The 12,684-nt window shown below is 49.7% G+C and overlaps 1 protein-coding gene and 1 long non-coding RNA gene across 2 annotated transcripts; one reads left to right on the forward strand and one right to left on the reverse strand.

The window, feature by feature from the left end:
* The first annotated feature begins 6,213 nt into the window (after positions 1-6,213).
* On the forward strand, positions 6,214-12,214 carry CCK (cholecystokinin). The gene is made up of 3 exons (XM_036080305.2): positions 6,214-6,388; positions 7,494-7,712; positions 11,807-12,214. Exons 2-3 carry the CDS (start codon positions 7,496-7,498, stop codon positions 11,938-11,940), a joined length of 351 nt encoding a protein of 116 aa, XP_035936198.1. The 5' UTR covers positions 6,214-6,388; positions 7,494-7,495; the 3' UTR covers positions 11,941-12,214.
* Positions 7,015-7,595, reverse strand: LOC118528121 (uncharacterized). Its single transcript, XR_004913479.2, has 2 exons — positions 7,457-7,595; positions 7,015-7,180 (listed from the first exon to the last, which is right to left on the reverse strand). It is a non-coding gene; the product is annotated as an uncharacterized LOC118528121 (long non-coding RNA).
* Positions 12,215-12,684: the final 470 nt, after the last annotated feature.

The following is a 12,684-nucleotide window of genomic DNA, read 5'->3' on the forward strand; positions in this document are numbered from 1 at the left end:
GCCTGACCTTAATAGTGCCTGTGGGTCCAGTTTCCAAAACCAGCAGCTGCAGCTGTTCCCCTAAGGACTTCCCATGGGAGCTGGAAACCCCTCTGGCCCCCACACCCATTGGGCCAGGAGTGCTAGGGGATTAATACCCCTCTTCCAGGAACCACCCTCAACCAGTGACTGACTGGAGTTGGTGTATAAATACCCCAGCTCCCTCACCCACTTGGATAAGATAACTCTGAAGTACGGGTTCTACACTTGCCCTGAGGGTTCCCAGTGGGATTAACTACCACCCACAACCGTCATTTGACATTTATCATTTTGATGTTGCTGTTGCTCTTCTTACCCTCAGCCTGTTTCACTCACCTTTGGTGTTTGGGTTTGTGACCCTTGAATGAGATTCAGAATATTCCTCCCCAGATTAAGGGATTCCACTAACCTTACAGAAATGCCAGCAAAAGAGGATTTTTCCTCTTTTCCATGCAGGTATGTTGCAGTCTGCTATGGGCTGTTTGTGTCCTCCAAAAATTCATAGGTGGATGCCCTAACCTCTAATGTGATGGTATTAGGAGGTTGGACCTTTGAAGGTAATTAGGTCTAGATGAGGTCATGAGGGTGAGGTCCTCATGATGTAATTGGTGCCCTAACAAGAACAAAATCATAGAGTTGCTCTCTCTATCATGTGAGAGGAAAAGAGCTCTCACAGGACCCCGACCATGAGGTCTTCTCAGCCTGACTTGGGTCTTCTCAGCCTCCAGGCTGTGAGAAATAAATGTGTATTGTTTAAGCCACCCAGTCTATGTACGGTATTTTGTTATAGCAGCCCAGCTAGTCCCCTTGGCTCCCTGGAAGCTATTCCCACCTCCACCATCAGCTTCTCTCTTCTCTACCTGAGAACTTTCTCTGACCCTACAGGAAAGGGAGGTCTATTCAGAAGTGAAGGGGGAGCTGACACCCCTGGAGCAGCCCTCAACCAATGGGGCATGGGAGCTGGTGGGTAAATGCCCCAGGCTCTCCTCCCAGCCTCAGGTAGGCTGGATATGAGGCATGTTCCACTAGGTATCTCACAAAGACCCCAGTGGAACTGTCCCCACAGCAGGAACCCGCTCATCAACATGCATTTGATTGTCCTCTCTCTTTCCCCTGCCCCCTCACCCCTGCTTCCTTGAGATCACTCCCAAATAAACTCCCTGCTCCCAGGTGTTGTCTCAGCCCTGCCTTTGCAAACACTGAAACTAAGACAAGACATTCTAAGGGAACTCATCATTAAGGAAAGGAAACACTGTTCACAATGACCACAGCTACTTCCTTCTTTTCAATCAAATCGTCCCAGGTGATAGCAGAAACATTGGCTTTGTGGGCCTTTGAAAAGTTCCAGGCCAAACAACGGCATTTCTAATACATGTTCCAGGGAAAAAAACTCAAGACCCAAAAAAGAAGACTTCAAACCAACACCTTTGAATCAGAGCAAATAGTCTCCTGACCTCCTTTAAAGGGGAATCGCTTGTAACAAGTTTAAATTCTGTGAATAATAAATTAGGAGGCTCTAGTACGTCCCTGGAAATTCCACTAAGTTTTCTACAAGTGCAGAATGGACATATGTCTTTGAGATACCTCCCATGGCTAAAAATCCTACATTGCAATGATTGTATCTGTTGCAAGGACCCCTCTTTGGGGATGCCTCTCCAACTCTAAATGGAACTTCATTTAATTCTTTTCACCACAATCAGATGGAAATATCTAGCTTCTAAAACCAGTTAAAGTCACAAATTTCCTCTCACCACTACTCACTCTTAAATGCCACATCTGGATATGGTTGTCATGCTTTAAGCCCCCTGCATGATGTGAAGGAACTTCCACATCATGGGCAGTTCTGGGCCCCAGCTGGTGAGCCTCGCTCAGTGGTAAGGGGGTGAGGGGTGGGCAGGTGGGGAACAGAGAGGGCCCTGCCTTTGCTTTTTCCTTTCCTGAGACAAGAGGATGGGCTTAGGGTAAAACTTAATTACCATCTCACACTTGGTGAAATACAAAAACAACCTCCAAACAAGGTAAAATCTCATTACAACTTCCATTGTGTTTATTGGCACTGAAAAGCAAAACCATTTCTCCTTAATATACATAATGAGGTCTACATATCAAAGAGCCTAAAAGAGGGACCTCAAGCCAGGGTTTGCATATGTTCCTGCAAATCTTCAGCCCAAACCCTCTACCTGATCTACTTCTCTCAGAATCATTTGTGCCCATCGATGACCTACCACATACACAAATATTTTTCTTGTTTATTACCTATCTCTCCCACTAGAATGGAAGCACAATGAACAGAGGGATTTTGTCTGTGTTGCTCCCTGTTGTACCCCAACAGTGCCTACTGGACAGTTGATGCTTTCAGTAGCATTATCCTGAAATTAGAGACAGCCATGGGGGCAAGTGGTTTATTTGAGAGATGATACCAGATACAAGAAGTGAGGAAATGAGAGGAGTAAGGCAAGGGAGAAGGAAAAGTCAACAAGGGGCACCTGGATGGCTCAGTCGTTTAAGCATCTGCCTTTGGCTCATGTCATGATCCCTGGTCCTGGAATCGAGCCCCGCATCGGGCTTCCTGCTCAGCGTGGAGTCTGCTTCTCCCTCTCCCACTCCCCCTGCTTGTGCTCTCTCTCTCTCTCTCTCTCAAATAAACAAATAAAAATCTTTTAAAAATAAAAGAAAAATCAGCTAAAGAGAGGTTATCAAGGCCTTTGCTGGAGGCAAAGAAACTTTGAGAAGATTCTAGAAGCTTCTGGAAATGGTCCATACAGAGGACAGGAAATGGGTTCCTATCCCCCACTGGATGAGGGTTGTCCTATCCTCTGGGATATTAAGACCCTTGTACTTCCAGACTAAACCTCTGCTAGGGCTGAGCTTTGAGGCAGAGAGCTGCAGAGGGGTGCTTTAGAAACTTGAGAACACTGTTTGCTCACAAATGCCCAGTCCAAACCCAGCTAGAGCCAGAGGTGGGACATGTAGCTGTGGTGAAGGGCACTAAAAGCATCTGCCTTAAGAGGCATTAAGCAAATATCTTTTTGTGAATAAATGGATTCTCCTTAATGCAGATATGCGTGTGCGTTAACAGGAAAAGTGGGGTCCAGGCCCATCTTGCTTTAGAAGTGGTCTAGAGTTATTAGTACCCTCTGACCCATTAAGAAGGAAGACTCATTACTATGGTCATGGAGTTCAGACCCCTTTTAACTTTTTATTTTCCCAGAGTATCTTCTATAACATATCCCTGCTCAGAATCCCATTCCTAAGGGTGAAGTGGCTACAACTCTATTGCAAGTTATAAAGGTCCACTGCACGAGCTCTTCTTCCAGCTTCTGATAATCCTTGTCACTGTTGGCTTCTCCTTATGGCATTTTTACTCTGGTGTCTTGGCCACTCCTTCTCTGGTTCTTTACCATCCTCCTCTTCTCCACTCACCTTCTTGCTCTCACTCCTCAGGATGTGCCTATTCTGCCTGCCCTCCTAGGCACTCCCTAGGACTCCCAGGCTGGCAGACACCACCACCCCCCAAAGACTCTGGTCCACACCTCTGGTGCCTCTCTGTCCTGAGCTCAGGGCTCATTCTCAACCTGCTCCTGGACCATCCATGCACCAGCAATGAGCTCAGTCTTACATTAGACTCATTACCTACCTCACCCCCATGCCCCAAACCTGCCCTCACACCCAAATTCTCGGTCTTGAGTAACACTCCACCCACCCCCCATCTCACAACAGGGAGCCTCAAGGTCAGCCTCAGTCACCTAGTTTCATTGCCTCTCCAGGCTTCTCAGACACCAAGAGGTTAATAGTGGCTATCCCGGGATGATGGAATTTTTCTTCTTTTCTCTTCTTTTACTGATTTTCTGAATTATCTCTGATGAACACATTACTTTCATAATGTTCGGTATGTTTTGTAATAACTAATAGGCTTCATAATGCATTATAATCCTCAATGTAAATCTATCTTGATCCCTCCTGGCCCTCCTAACAGATCCTGACTTACAGCCTCTCCCCACTTGGAACACCTTGCACATCACAACCAGACTCATCTTTCTAAAATCAGAACCTCATTCCTTTGTTCTGCCTCATCAAAACATTTCTCTGGGGGCACCTGGGTGGCTCAGTAGGTTGAGCGACTGACTCTTGATCTTGGCTCAGGTCATGATGTCAGGGTCCTGGGAGGAGCCCCCTGCCCAGGCTCTGCACTAAGCGTGGAGTCCGCTTGAGGACTCTCTCTCTCTGCCTCTCCCTTGGTCCCTACAACCCCCCGCCCCCCCGCACCGTACTCGCTTGTGCACTTTCTCTCTCTCTCAAATAAATAAATCTTTAAAAAAAACCCACATTTCTCTGGGATCATCCCCCACCTCCTCCACCCTGATAGCCCCCCAGTACATGAGAATCACCAGGGGGGTGTCTGTTAACTTGTTTTTTCTGCTCCCCCATTATGTTGTCACCGTTGTTCATACTGCATCCCCAATGCCTGGCACAAAGCAAGTGTTCAATAAATATGTATTAATTAAATGGATGGAAGGAAGGGCATTAAGTCACTGGCTTACCATAGGGAAATTCTATAGCAGTGGTTCTCGAAGGGTGGTCAGGGGCCCACCAGCAGGCGCCTCATTGGCGAACTTGTTAGAAATGCAGATTCTTGGGCCCCACTTCAGAATTAAAAACTCTGGAGGTGTTTGAACAAGCCGTTTAGGTGATTCTGTCTTATAACAAGTTTATGTTCCCAGAAATGCCTTGGCCACAGTCACAAATCAAACTGGTTTCTCCAACTGAACTGCAAAACTCTTAGCAGCCTCGTGGGAAAACCACTGGAAAACATTTTATCTGTAGCTGTTTCAGAAATGTTGCCTGTCGGTTGCAGAAATACAGCAGCCTCTAGAGTTTAGAAAAGGGGATGCAACCAGAAGTGTCTCCCCGCCAAGCTTCCCCAGCCACCACCCCACGCCGACCCCCACCTCCGCAAGAGAGTCCTCGCGGTCCGGCCATCTCGGGACCCCCACTGCTGAGTTCAGGTGCCAGTTTTGAAAGAAGCACTTCCAAATGCTTCTTGAGGGAAAGGAGGGGAGGAATGGAGGGTTCCGGGACGGGAGGAGGGATGGATGCGACCCGCAGGTCTCGGGCTGGGAGGCTCAGTGCGCGAGGCGGCCAGGGCCAGGCGGTGGAGCCTCCGCTAGGCGCAGCTCTTCGCGCCTCGGTTTGCCGTCTGTGAAATGGGATTGCCAGTGCCTTTCGCGGAGACGCGGCGAATTCGAGCACCCACCCAAATGGCCTCAGGGCCGAGACGGCTTTGGTCACCACGGAGCACCGGCACGGGTCGCCTGGCTCGGGAGTCAGGGGCGCGATGGCATTGGGAAGGACGCAGGACGGCCTCGGCGCCTCCCCTGCCCCCTGCGGGCGGTGAGTGACCAGGGCGAGGTCCTCAAGCCGAAGCCGAGCAGCCGGCGCTGGAGCGGGGATCCGGCCTGGGTGTGAGTGCTCCCCGCCTGGAGGCAGGTGGGAGGGGCTGATGCCGCTGCCGGAGGGGAACACCGAGAGAGAGCTCTTTGGGACACTCGCTGGCGCCACTTGGCGACCAGGAGCCGCGCGCGCCGCGAGCAGGAGTAATTTGGCCCCGAGGAAAACACAGCCCTTTCCCAAACTCTGAGCAAAGTCCTGGGGTGTCATCCTCACTTTACAGCTGCGTGAACAGAGGCCCGGGGCTCCAAGAACCATCTGCGGCCGGAGCCCTTTCACTGACCCGGGAACACCCTCGGAGTCCTGGAGAACCTCCAGGGCTTTTCATGGGGCCGAGCAGAAAGTGAAGACCCCTCCCTCCCCCAGGAAGCCCACTCACTGGTCCAAAAAAACCAGAGCTACCTGGGATGCTCTGAGGGGGGCTAACACCCCCTCCAGCTCCGAATTACACTTTGCTGACACCCCGCCCCCCGCCCTGCTCCGGGTTTCCTTTCCGGCCCCTCCGGTCCCCAAAGCGGACTAAACTTGCGCAGCTTCTCCAACCCGAAGGATATTCCCGACACCCAGGTTTCCCACCCTGGAATGGGAGAGGGAGAGGGACAGAGTTGGGAGAGGATGCTCCTCCGACAGAAAGGGGGGGCTGGGCACGGGACACCCCGCATGCGAGGGGTTAACCCAGCTCCACTGGGCCATTGCCCCCTCTCCCCCAGGAGCCACTTCAATCGGTTGTCGTCCCAGTGGCCGCCCTCTGAGCACGTGTTGCTGCCGGTCTGCGTCAACGCTGGGTAAACAGATTACTGGCTGACAGCGCCGGGAGGGGCTATTTAAGAGGCAGCGTCCTGCCGGCCCACCTGAACTTGGCTCAGCTCCCCCGCCACTCCTGTCGAAACGCACGCGAAGCCCGCTGCGTCCTACTCTGAAGGTAGGTTCCCCGCATTCCCGCGGGGGATCCAAGTGTCAAGTTGGCTTGAGAATGCTGTCTTCAGTTTTGTGCCCCTTCCATTTTATTTTTCTGTTTTCTGTGTCTTCTTCCCAGCTCGAAAGACATTTCTTGAAGTCAGAAACAACAGGGAGGTCTGGGTGGGTAGAGCTGCTTAGGAGACTTCAAAGCGCCTGCTTTGTTCTCGTCCGCATGCAATGCTGGACTATCTATTTGCTAGGATTAGCATGCAATTTGGGATTAGCTTGATGTTACACAGAGGTGCTGCGTATTTTGCAGTCTCTTCAAATAAACTATCAAGAGGTTTTAAGATTTAAATTCATTTTCTAAATATTGCAGAAAAATTCAAGGCTTTGGGGATAGAAACGTGCGGGTGTCTTATCTGCTGGTGCATCTAAAAGCCTGCAGCGCTTTGCCAAGGACAGAAAACTGAGCGCATACTTCTGACAACATTTTTTTTTGAAGATTTATTTATTTTAGCATACTTCTGATTTTTAAAAAGCCTTTCCTGTGTTCTGCATAGTAGTTTATTGCCAATTCCCATATGCACCTTAAAGAAACTTCCTAAATATGGTTTTTCTTTTTTGTTCCCTCATTTTAAGCTGTGCTTCTTCTTCTTCTTTTTTTTTTTTTTTTCACCCTTTATTTCCCCCATTGAAAGCTTTTTAGCTATCAAGGGTCTCGCTTCTCCCACGGAGTCTTCTCTTGAGATTATTTTTCCAGCTTTAATCTCTTGCTTTTCCAGTTAGAAGACAGACGTTCTAACCACACTTTCTGAAACGAAAGAAAAACAGAAGACATTTCTTCTGCTAGCCAGGGCAGAAGACAGGGTCTCTGTCCGCTTCCCTGGGCACGGGGTGTGGTTCACCCAAAAGACAAACGGGTTGTGCCCGGACACGCGCGCTGTGGCCACCTGGCTCACGTCGGCGCCTGGCGAGCCCCCGTGTGTGCACCAGTGTGGCGGACCTGGGGCCCCGCGCGTTTGGACTGAGCCCCCTTTTCCGTGCCCCGGGTGCCCCGAGCCTCCGCGAGAGCCCGCGATCCCCCAACCTTTTCGCTCACGTCCCCTCCCCTTTGCTCTCCGCAGCCATGAACGGCGGCGTGTGCCTGTGCGTGCTGCTGGCGGTCCTGGCGGCCGGCGCCCTGGCGCAGCCCGTCCCTGCGGCGGACCCGGTGGGCCCAGCGGCGCAGCAGGAGGAGGAGGAGGCGCCCCGGAGGCAGCTGAGGGCAGTGCAGAAGGTGGACGGCGAGTCCCGAGCGCACCTGGGCGCGCTGCTGGCCAGGTACATCCAGCAAGCCCGGAAAGGTACGGATGCTCATTCATCTGTAGGGTCCCTATCCGTCACTTCTGACCCTGCGCGGGCCTCCCAATCCTGTCCCTCCTCCCTAGCGTCTGGCTGATGGAGGCGGGTAACCCCGGGGAAGGAAACACAAGGCGATGCGTTAAGCTGAAAGGTTTTTCACTTTCTTCCCCCCTCCCCCCGAACTGCACTGCGCTGGACAGTACGATTTTCTGGACGTCCTTTGTAGCAAACTGAGAGCGAGGGTGGAGGATTTAATTAATTAAGGAAAACCTTTTTTAAAAAGCTTTCTCGACACTAGTTTTTGGCACGTGTTGCTGTTTAAATTCAACGCCATATTATGAAGACATTAAAAGATAATTACCGAGCAAATTACGGACTCTAAAAGGGTTTGCAGATCTACTAAATACCCAATACTGTAAATGCGGAGGAACCAGGAGCCACCCAGATAGTGACACTTGGAAACCCCTACCAGGAAGGGATCGATGCTGAGAAAGCTCTTGAGTTCAGACTACAACAGTTGAAAAAGCAGTGACAATGTGTCAGTTTTCACCAAAGGATGCAACAGGAGGAAAGAATCAGTAGCAATTTTGAGTTGTCCTTGGCAGTGATTTAAAATGATTCCTCAAGAGACCTGTTTGTTTTTATTTTGCTCTTGGAGACATGATCCCAATTGCAGAAGAAGTGCGCAAGCCAGGTTTCTCAGCATCAGAAGTCTGTCTCCGGGAATAAGGTGACTCAGTGGCTCACTAGCTGGGTGACATACTGACAGCCTGTCCCTGTCCTGGGCCTGTCTCACCTGTAAAGCAGGGATGAGGCTAGAATTCCCCGAGGGCCCTTCTAGCTCTTTGTGAGATTCAGAGGGAGGCTCATGCGTCTGTAGGGTCCTTAGGAACCACGACTGGGACTGGGGCAGTTTTTGTCTACCAACTTGATCCACAAGGACACTGATGGTGAACACACGGGCTGGGGGGCAGTGTGCTAAACTGGACCAACACAGCTGGACAGTAAACCACAGAAAATGCTGCTGGGAAGGGTGGGGGGTGGGCTCCTTTCCCAGGAGGCTCTCTTACCCTCCAATCTGTCAGGGCCTGGATTTGAACCTTAGCTCATGGCTTGACTAGACAAGGAGAAAACGATGGGCTTGGCTTTCCAGAGCCTCTGATGGTTTCATATGAAGGTAAGATCGGAACTTTTTCGACCAGGGGAATTCAGAAGGAAACAACAACAACAACAGAAGATGATTTGTTATATTTTGTCCTCTCTTTGGGAAATTGTCCCAGCTACCATCTTCTGTTTTGCTCTCTGGCTAATTAAATTGAGAGATGTGGAAATATTAGTCAGATGACAGAAAAATCTGAAAACTTTTTGAGTTCCTATTGATTGTCTGTCTCAAAGTAATTTAATATCTGTCCTTGGATGTAGATTGAATTTCAGCCAGACCAGTCTGAAATATCACAGGTTTTTCATTGAGCCATAATCTGGAACCACCTCCCCACCTTCAGGAAAGAGCCACCAGAAACAGGTCTGGGAAAGAAGCCAGTTACCAAACTATTTTCCTAGAACAGACACTTGACAGTGGTGTTACTCTACAAATCTTAGCTGGCAGTTTCTTCCCAGCATCTCTTCTCAGCCACCTTCTCCCTTTGCCTTCAGAAGGTTGTGCCAAACAAGCCCACGTGGGAATGGCAGCCTTAGGTACTTCAGCTGCCGACACCCACGATGAGCACTAGGTGGAAAATAATCACATTCTTCTCTTTGACAAATATGAACCAGGAATAAATATTTATACCTGTACAGTTTCTTTGACTATTTTACATATTCTGAGATCATACTGGTTATCTACCCCACTATAGTACTTAGGCTTAAAGATTCTAAACACGCTCATGTACTCTTTGAGGAGTGCTCAAGGGTTCATCATCAGGAATTGTCGGCAGGGCTTTCAGGGATTGGGGGGCAGCTGGTCTGTTGGGGGCAGGGGGCATCTAACATACACCCGCCCCACGCCCAGCGAAGCTCTAATTCTACAGATCTGTGACATCTGTGGGTCTGCTGGTCCTCACAGAAGCCCTGCTTAGTAAGTTCCCGTAGCCTCCCGTTGTCAGTGTGGCAGCCGGGGAGAATGTATCACCTACGTGACTTTGCACGTCTCACCGTCTGTTCAAACCCTGCCTTCTCCGGAAGGTCTGGGAGCCATTCAGCTTCCCAGCTGTACTGCCCATTTGGGGTTTCAAAGTCTAAAGGAGCCAGGCCCTTCGATTCAGTTCTGTAAACCAGTAGTGGTTCCTAATTTGTGTCGCCCTGGGGAAGTGAGTGAGGACCCTGGTAAATGCACACACTGCACGTGGAATGCGTAACCAGCACAGCCACCAGGGCTGAAAACATGGTGCCCCCCCCCACACACACACACACACAACCCGGGCTGCTTGCACACATCGAAGCTGCCACTTTGCCTTCATTAACTGGAACTTGGGGCTGTGCCCAGCCCTTGGTGGGGGCATTCATCAGCAGCAGGAGGAAGGATGGGCCATATTTCCGTAACTGTGTACAACTAACTGGATCCGCAAGGTTTTTTTGAATGCAAGGACTAATATTTCACCTGAAAAATGTTGAACAATTCAACAGCCAGGTCTGTTTGCCTTTTGCGTAGGCTGGAGATACCTGCAAAAGGGCTGGAATGTGCTGGATTGACTCTTGATTCCAAGGCTGGGAAGGGATTGAGGTGGGGGTGGGGGGAGAAGAACGGTTGGGGACATTGCTCTGTATAATTGTTCTGGGTTTTAATGTAGCTAGCTTTACTTGGTCATCCAGTAAGACAGAGGAGCTGCTCCTGCAAGGTCATTTATCAACAAATAAGCCATGGTCGACTCTTTGCAGCCTGTGGGCAAGAGTTGGCAAGGGCAGCCTCATACAGTAGGGCTGGATGCCAGCATCACAAGCAATGGGGACACAGTGGCCCCATGGAGCGATCTCCCACCATGCTGCTCTTAGAGTCCCCTGGGCTTTGCCCTTCGAGGTCCCTGAGGGACCTTTCTTGTCTCTTAGCTTGCACAGAAGAAGGCATTATACTGATTTCATAGCCAGAAAGCCACTGTCTGTGAAGTGTGGGCTAAGACTATGTCACATCTCTCTAAAGGAACTGTTTCTTCATGTCCCTGCTCCCTCAATGTGAATGACACACGAGAACCATCCTGTTCCTGAGGACATCACTCCCATCCCCAAAGGCCCATTGCTCATTCAGTTATTGCATTTTGGTCAAAAGGGATAAGTGGGGTGCCTGGTTGGCTCAGTCGTTAAGCGTCTGCCTTCAGCTCAGGTCATGGTCCCAGGATCCTGGGATCGAGCCCCGCATCGGGCTCCCTGCTCAGCAGGAAGCCTGCTTCTCCCTCTCCCACTCTCCCAGCTTGTTCCCTCTCTCGCTGTGTCTCTCTCTGTCAAATAAACAAATAAAATCTTTAAATAAAAACAAAAGGAATAAATGAAATAACCTCCTTATTACCTCTCTGCCCACTCTTCTTTGAGTGTTAACTGACGTAAGATTTTACTCTAACAGTGTGCCTTTTTCTCAGTATCATTTTTTAAAAAGAAGGTAGCTTTCAAATTAATTTCTAAACAGTATTTGTCTAGCAATGGGACTTGACTCCATTTTTTTTAAACCATTCTAACATCAAAATATTGTAATTGTGTTACCTTAACAAGAGTACTCAGGTATGCTCGGGATCTTGAGGGGCAAACTTCAGAAATGGGTAAGTACCAAGGAAACTCTTGCTTGGCATCTGCTGAGGGCCAGCTACATAAGAGAAAACACCCCTAGGAGTAGGGAAACTGAGGCAGGTCCCACGGTCAGTGAATCCACTTAAATCCTTACAATTTGAAAGCCATATCCATCGCTAGTAAATATTACCCTCTCTGTTTTCCCGGACCTGGGTCCTTCTCTTAGATTTTGGTCCAGCAATCCCAGTACTTGATAGCTCTTTGATACCTTTAAGAAGGTGCCTGTTACGTATTGTCTGGCTTTTCTCATTGTTCTCCTTTACAGATTGAATTAGCGATGCTCTTAAATATAATGGCCTTGTTTTCTTTCCCCTGCCCCTTGTAGCTCCTTCTGGCCGAATGTCCGTCATTAAGAACCTGCAGAGCCTGGACCCCAGTCACAGGATAAGCGACCGGGACTACATGGGCTGGATGGATTTTGGCCGGCGCAGTGCTGAGGAGTATGAGTACCCTTCCTAAGGGACCCCGCCTTTGTCAGCATGCCAGGAAGCGACCTCCTGGCTCAGATGAGGCAGACTAAGAAAACAATCACAATTCATAACTCATTGTCTCTGAAGTTTGATATTTCAAGTATCTATTTATTAAGTTTTCAGTGTAAAAAATATGTCTGTAAGATTGTCCAGGGCAACCTCACGCCTCACCAGACTTGTATGAATGGAAGACAAAACATTTTCCTCGTCTGTGACGCCTGGTCCTAAAGTGTTGCTATGCTATTAAAATGATTTCATTCTGCCCCCTTGTTCCCTGTGTCTATCGAGCACAAAGGGCTCCATTTAATCCTCAGGACCTTCAAGGAGGGAAGCCTGATACATGGATTTTACCCAAGGACAAATCCCTGCAATAGATGATTGCAGAGAAGGCTCGAGAGACGAGGATCGGGCATCAGGCTAACTTCTCTGCAGCTGGGCATAGTGGCAGTGAAATGACCTTCTGGGTCAGCTCCGTGGCCCAGCCCTGGCCACCCTGGGCCTGGGGCTCCAGCGGGGCTCCCCTGCAAAAATAGAACATGCCCTGCTTGTAGGGAGCACTCATTTTTCTGGGTAAAGACCAGAAAGGCAGCTTGGGATGGAGCCTTCCATCCGCCCATCCCCGCAGGATACCAACTCCATCCCACACCAGGATTTCCTTGCGGTTCTCTTGGTCTTTAAACAAATTATGGGGCAATGCCAGTCGGTGCTTTCACGTCCCTTGGATCTCTCCACG

This window comes from Halichoerus grypus, chromosome 1 (genome assembly GCF_964656455.1).
Source record: "Halichoerus grypus chromosome 1, mHalGry1.hap1.1, whole genome shotgun sequence".
Classification (NCBI taxonomy): domain Eukaryota; kingdom Metazoa; phylum Chordata; class Mammalia; order Carnivora; family Phocidae; genus Halichoerus; species Halichoerus grypus.

Excerpts from the sequence above, each read along its gene's own strand:
- CCK (XM_036080305.2), top strand. The coding sequence starts at position 7,496 with ATGAACGGCGGCGTGTGCCTGTGCGTGCTGCTGGCGGTCCTGGCGGCC. Across the intron at positions 7,713-11,806 it reads CATCCAGCAAGCCCGGAAAG|CTCCTTCTGGCCGAATGTCC; the intron begins GTACGGATGCTC and ends TGCCCCTTGTAG.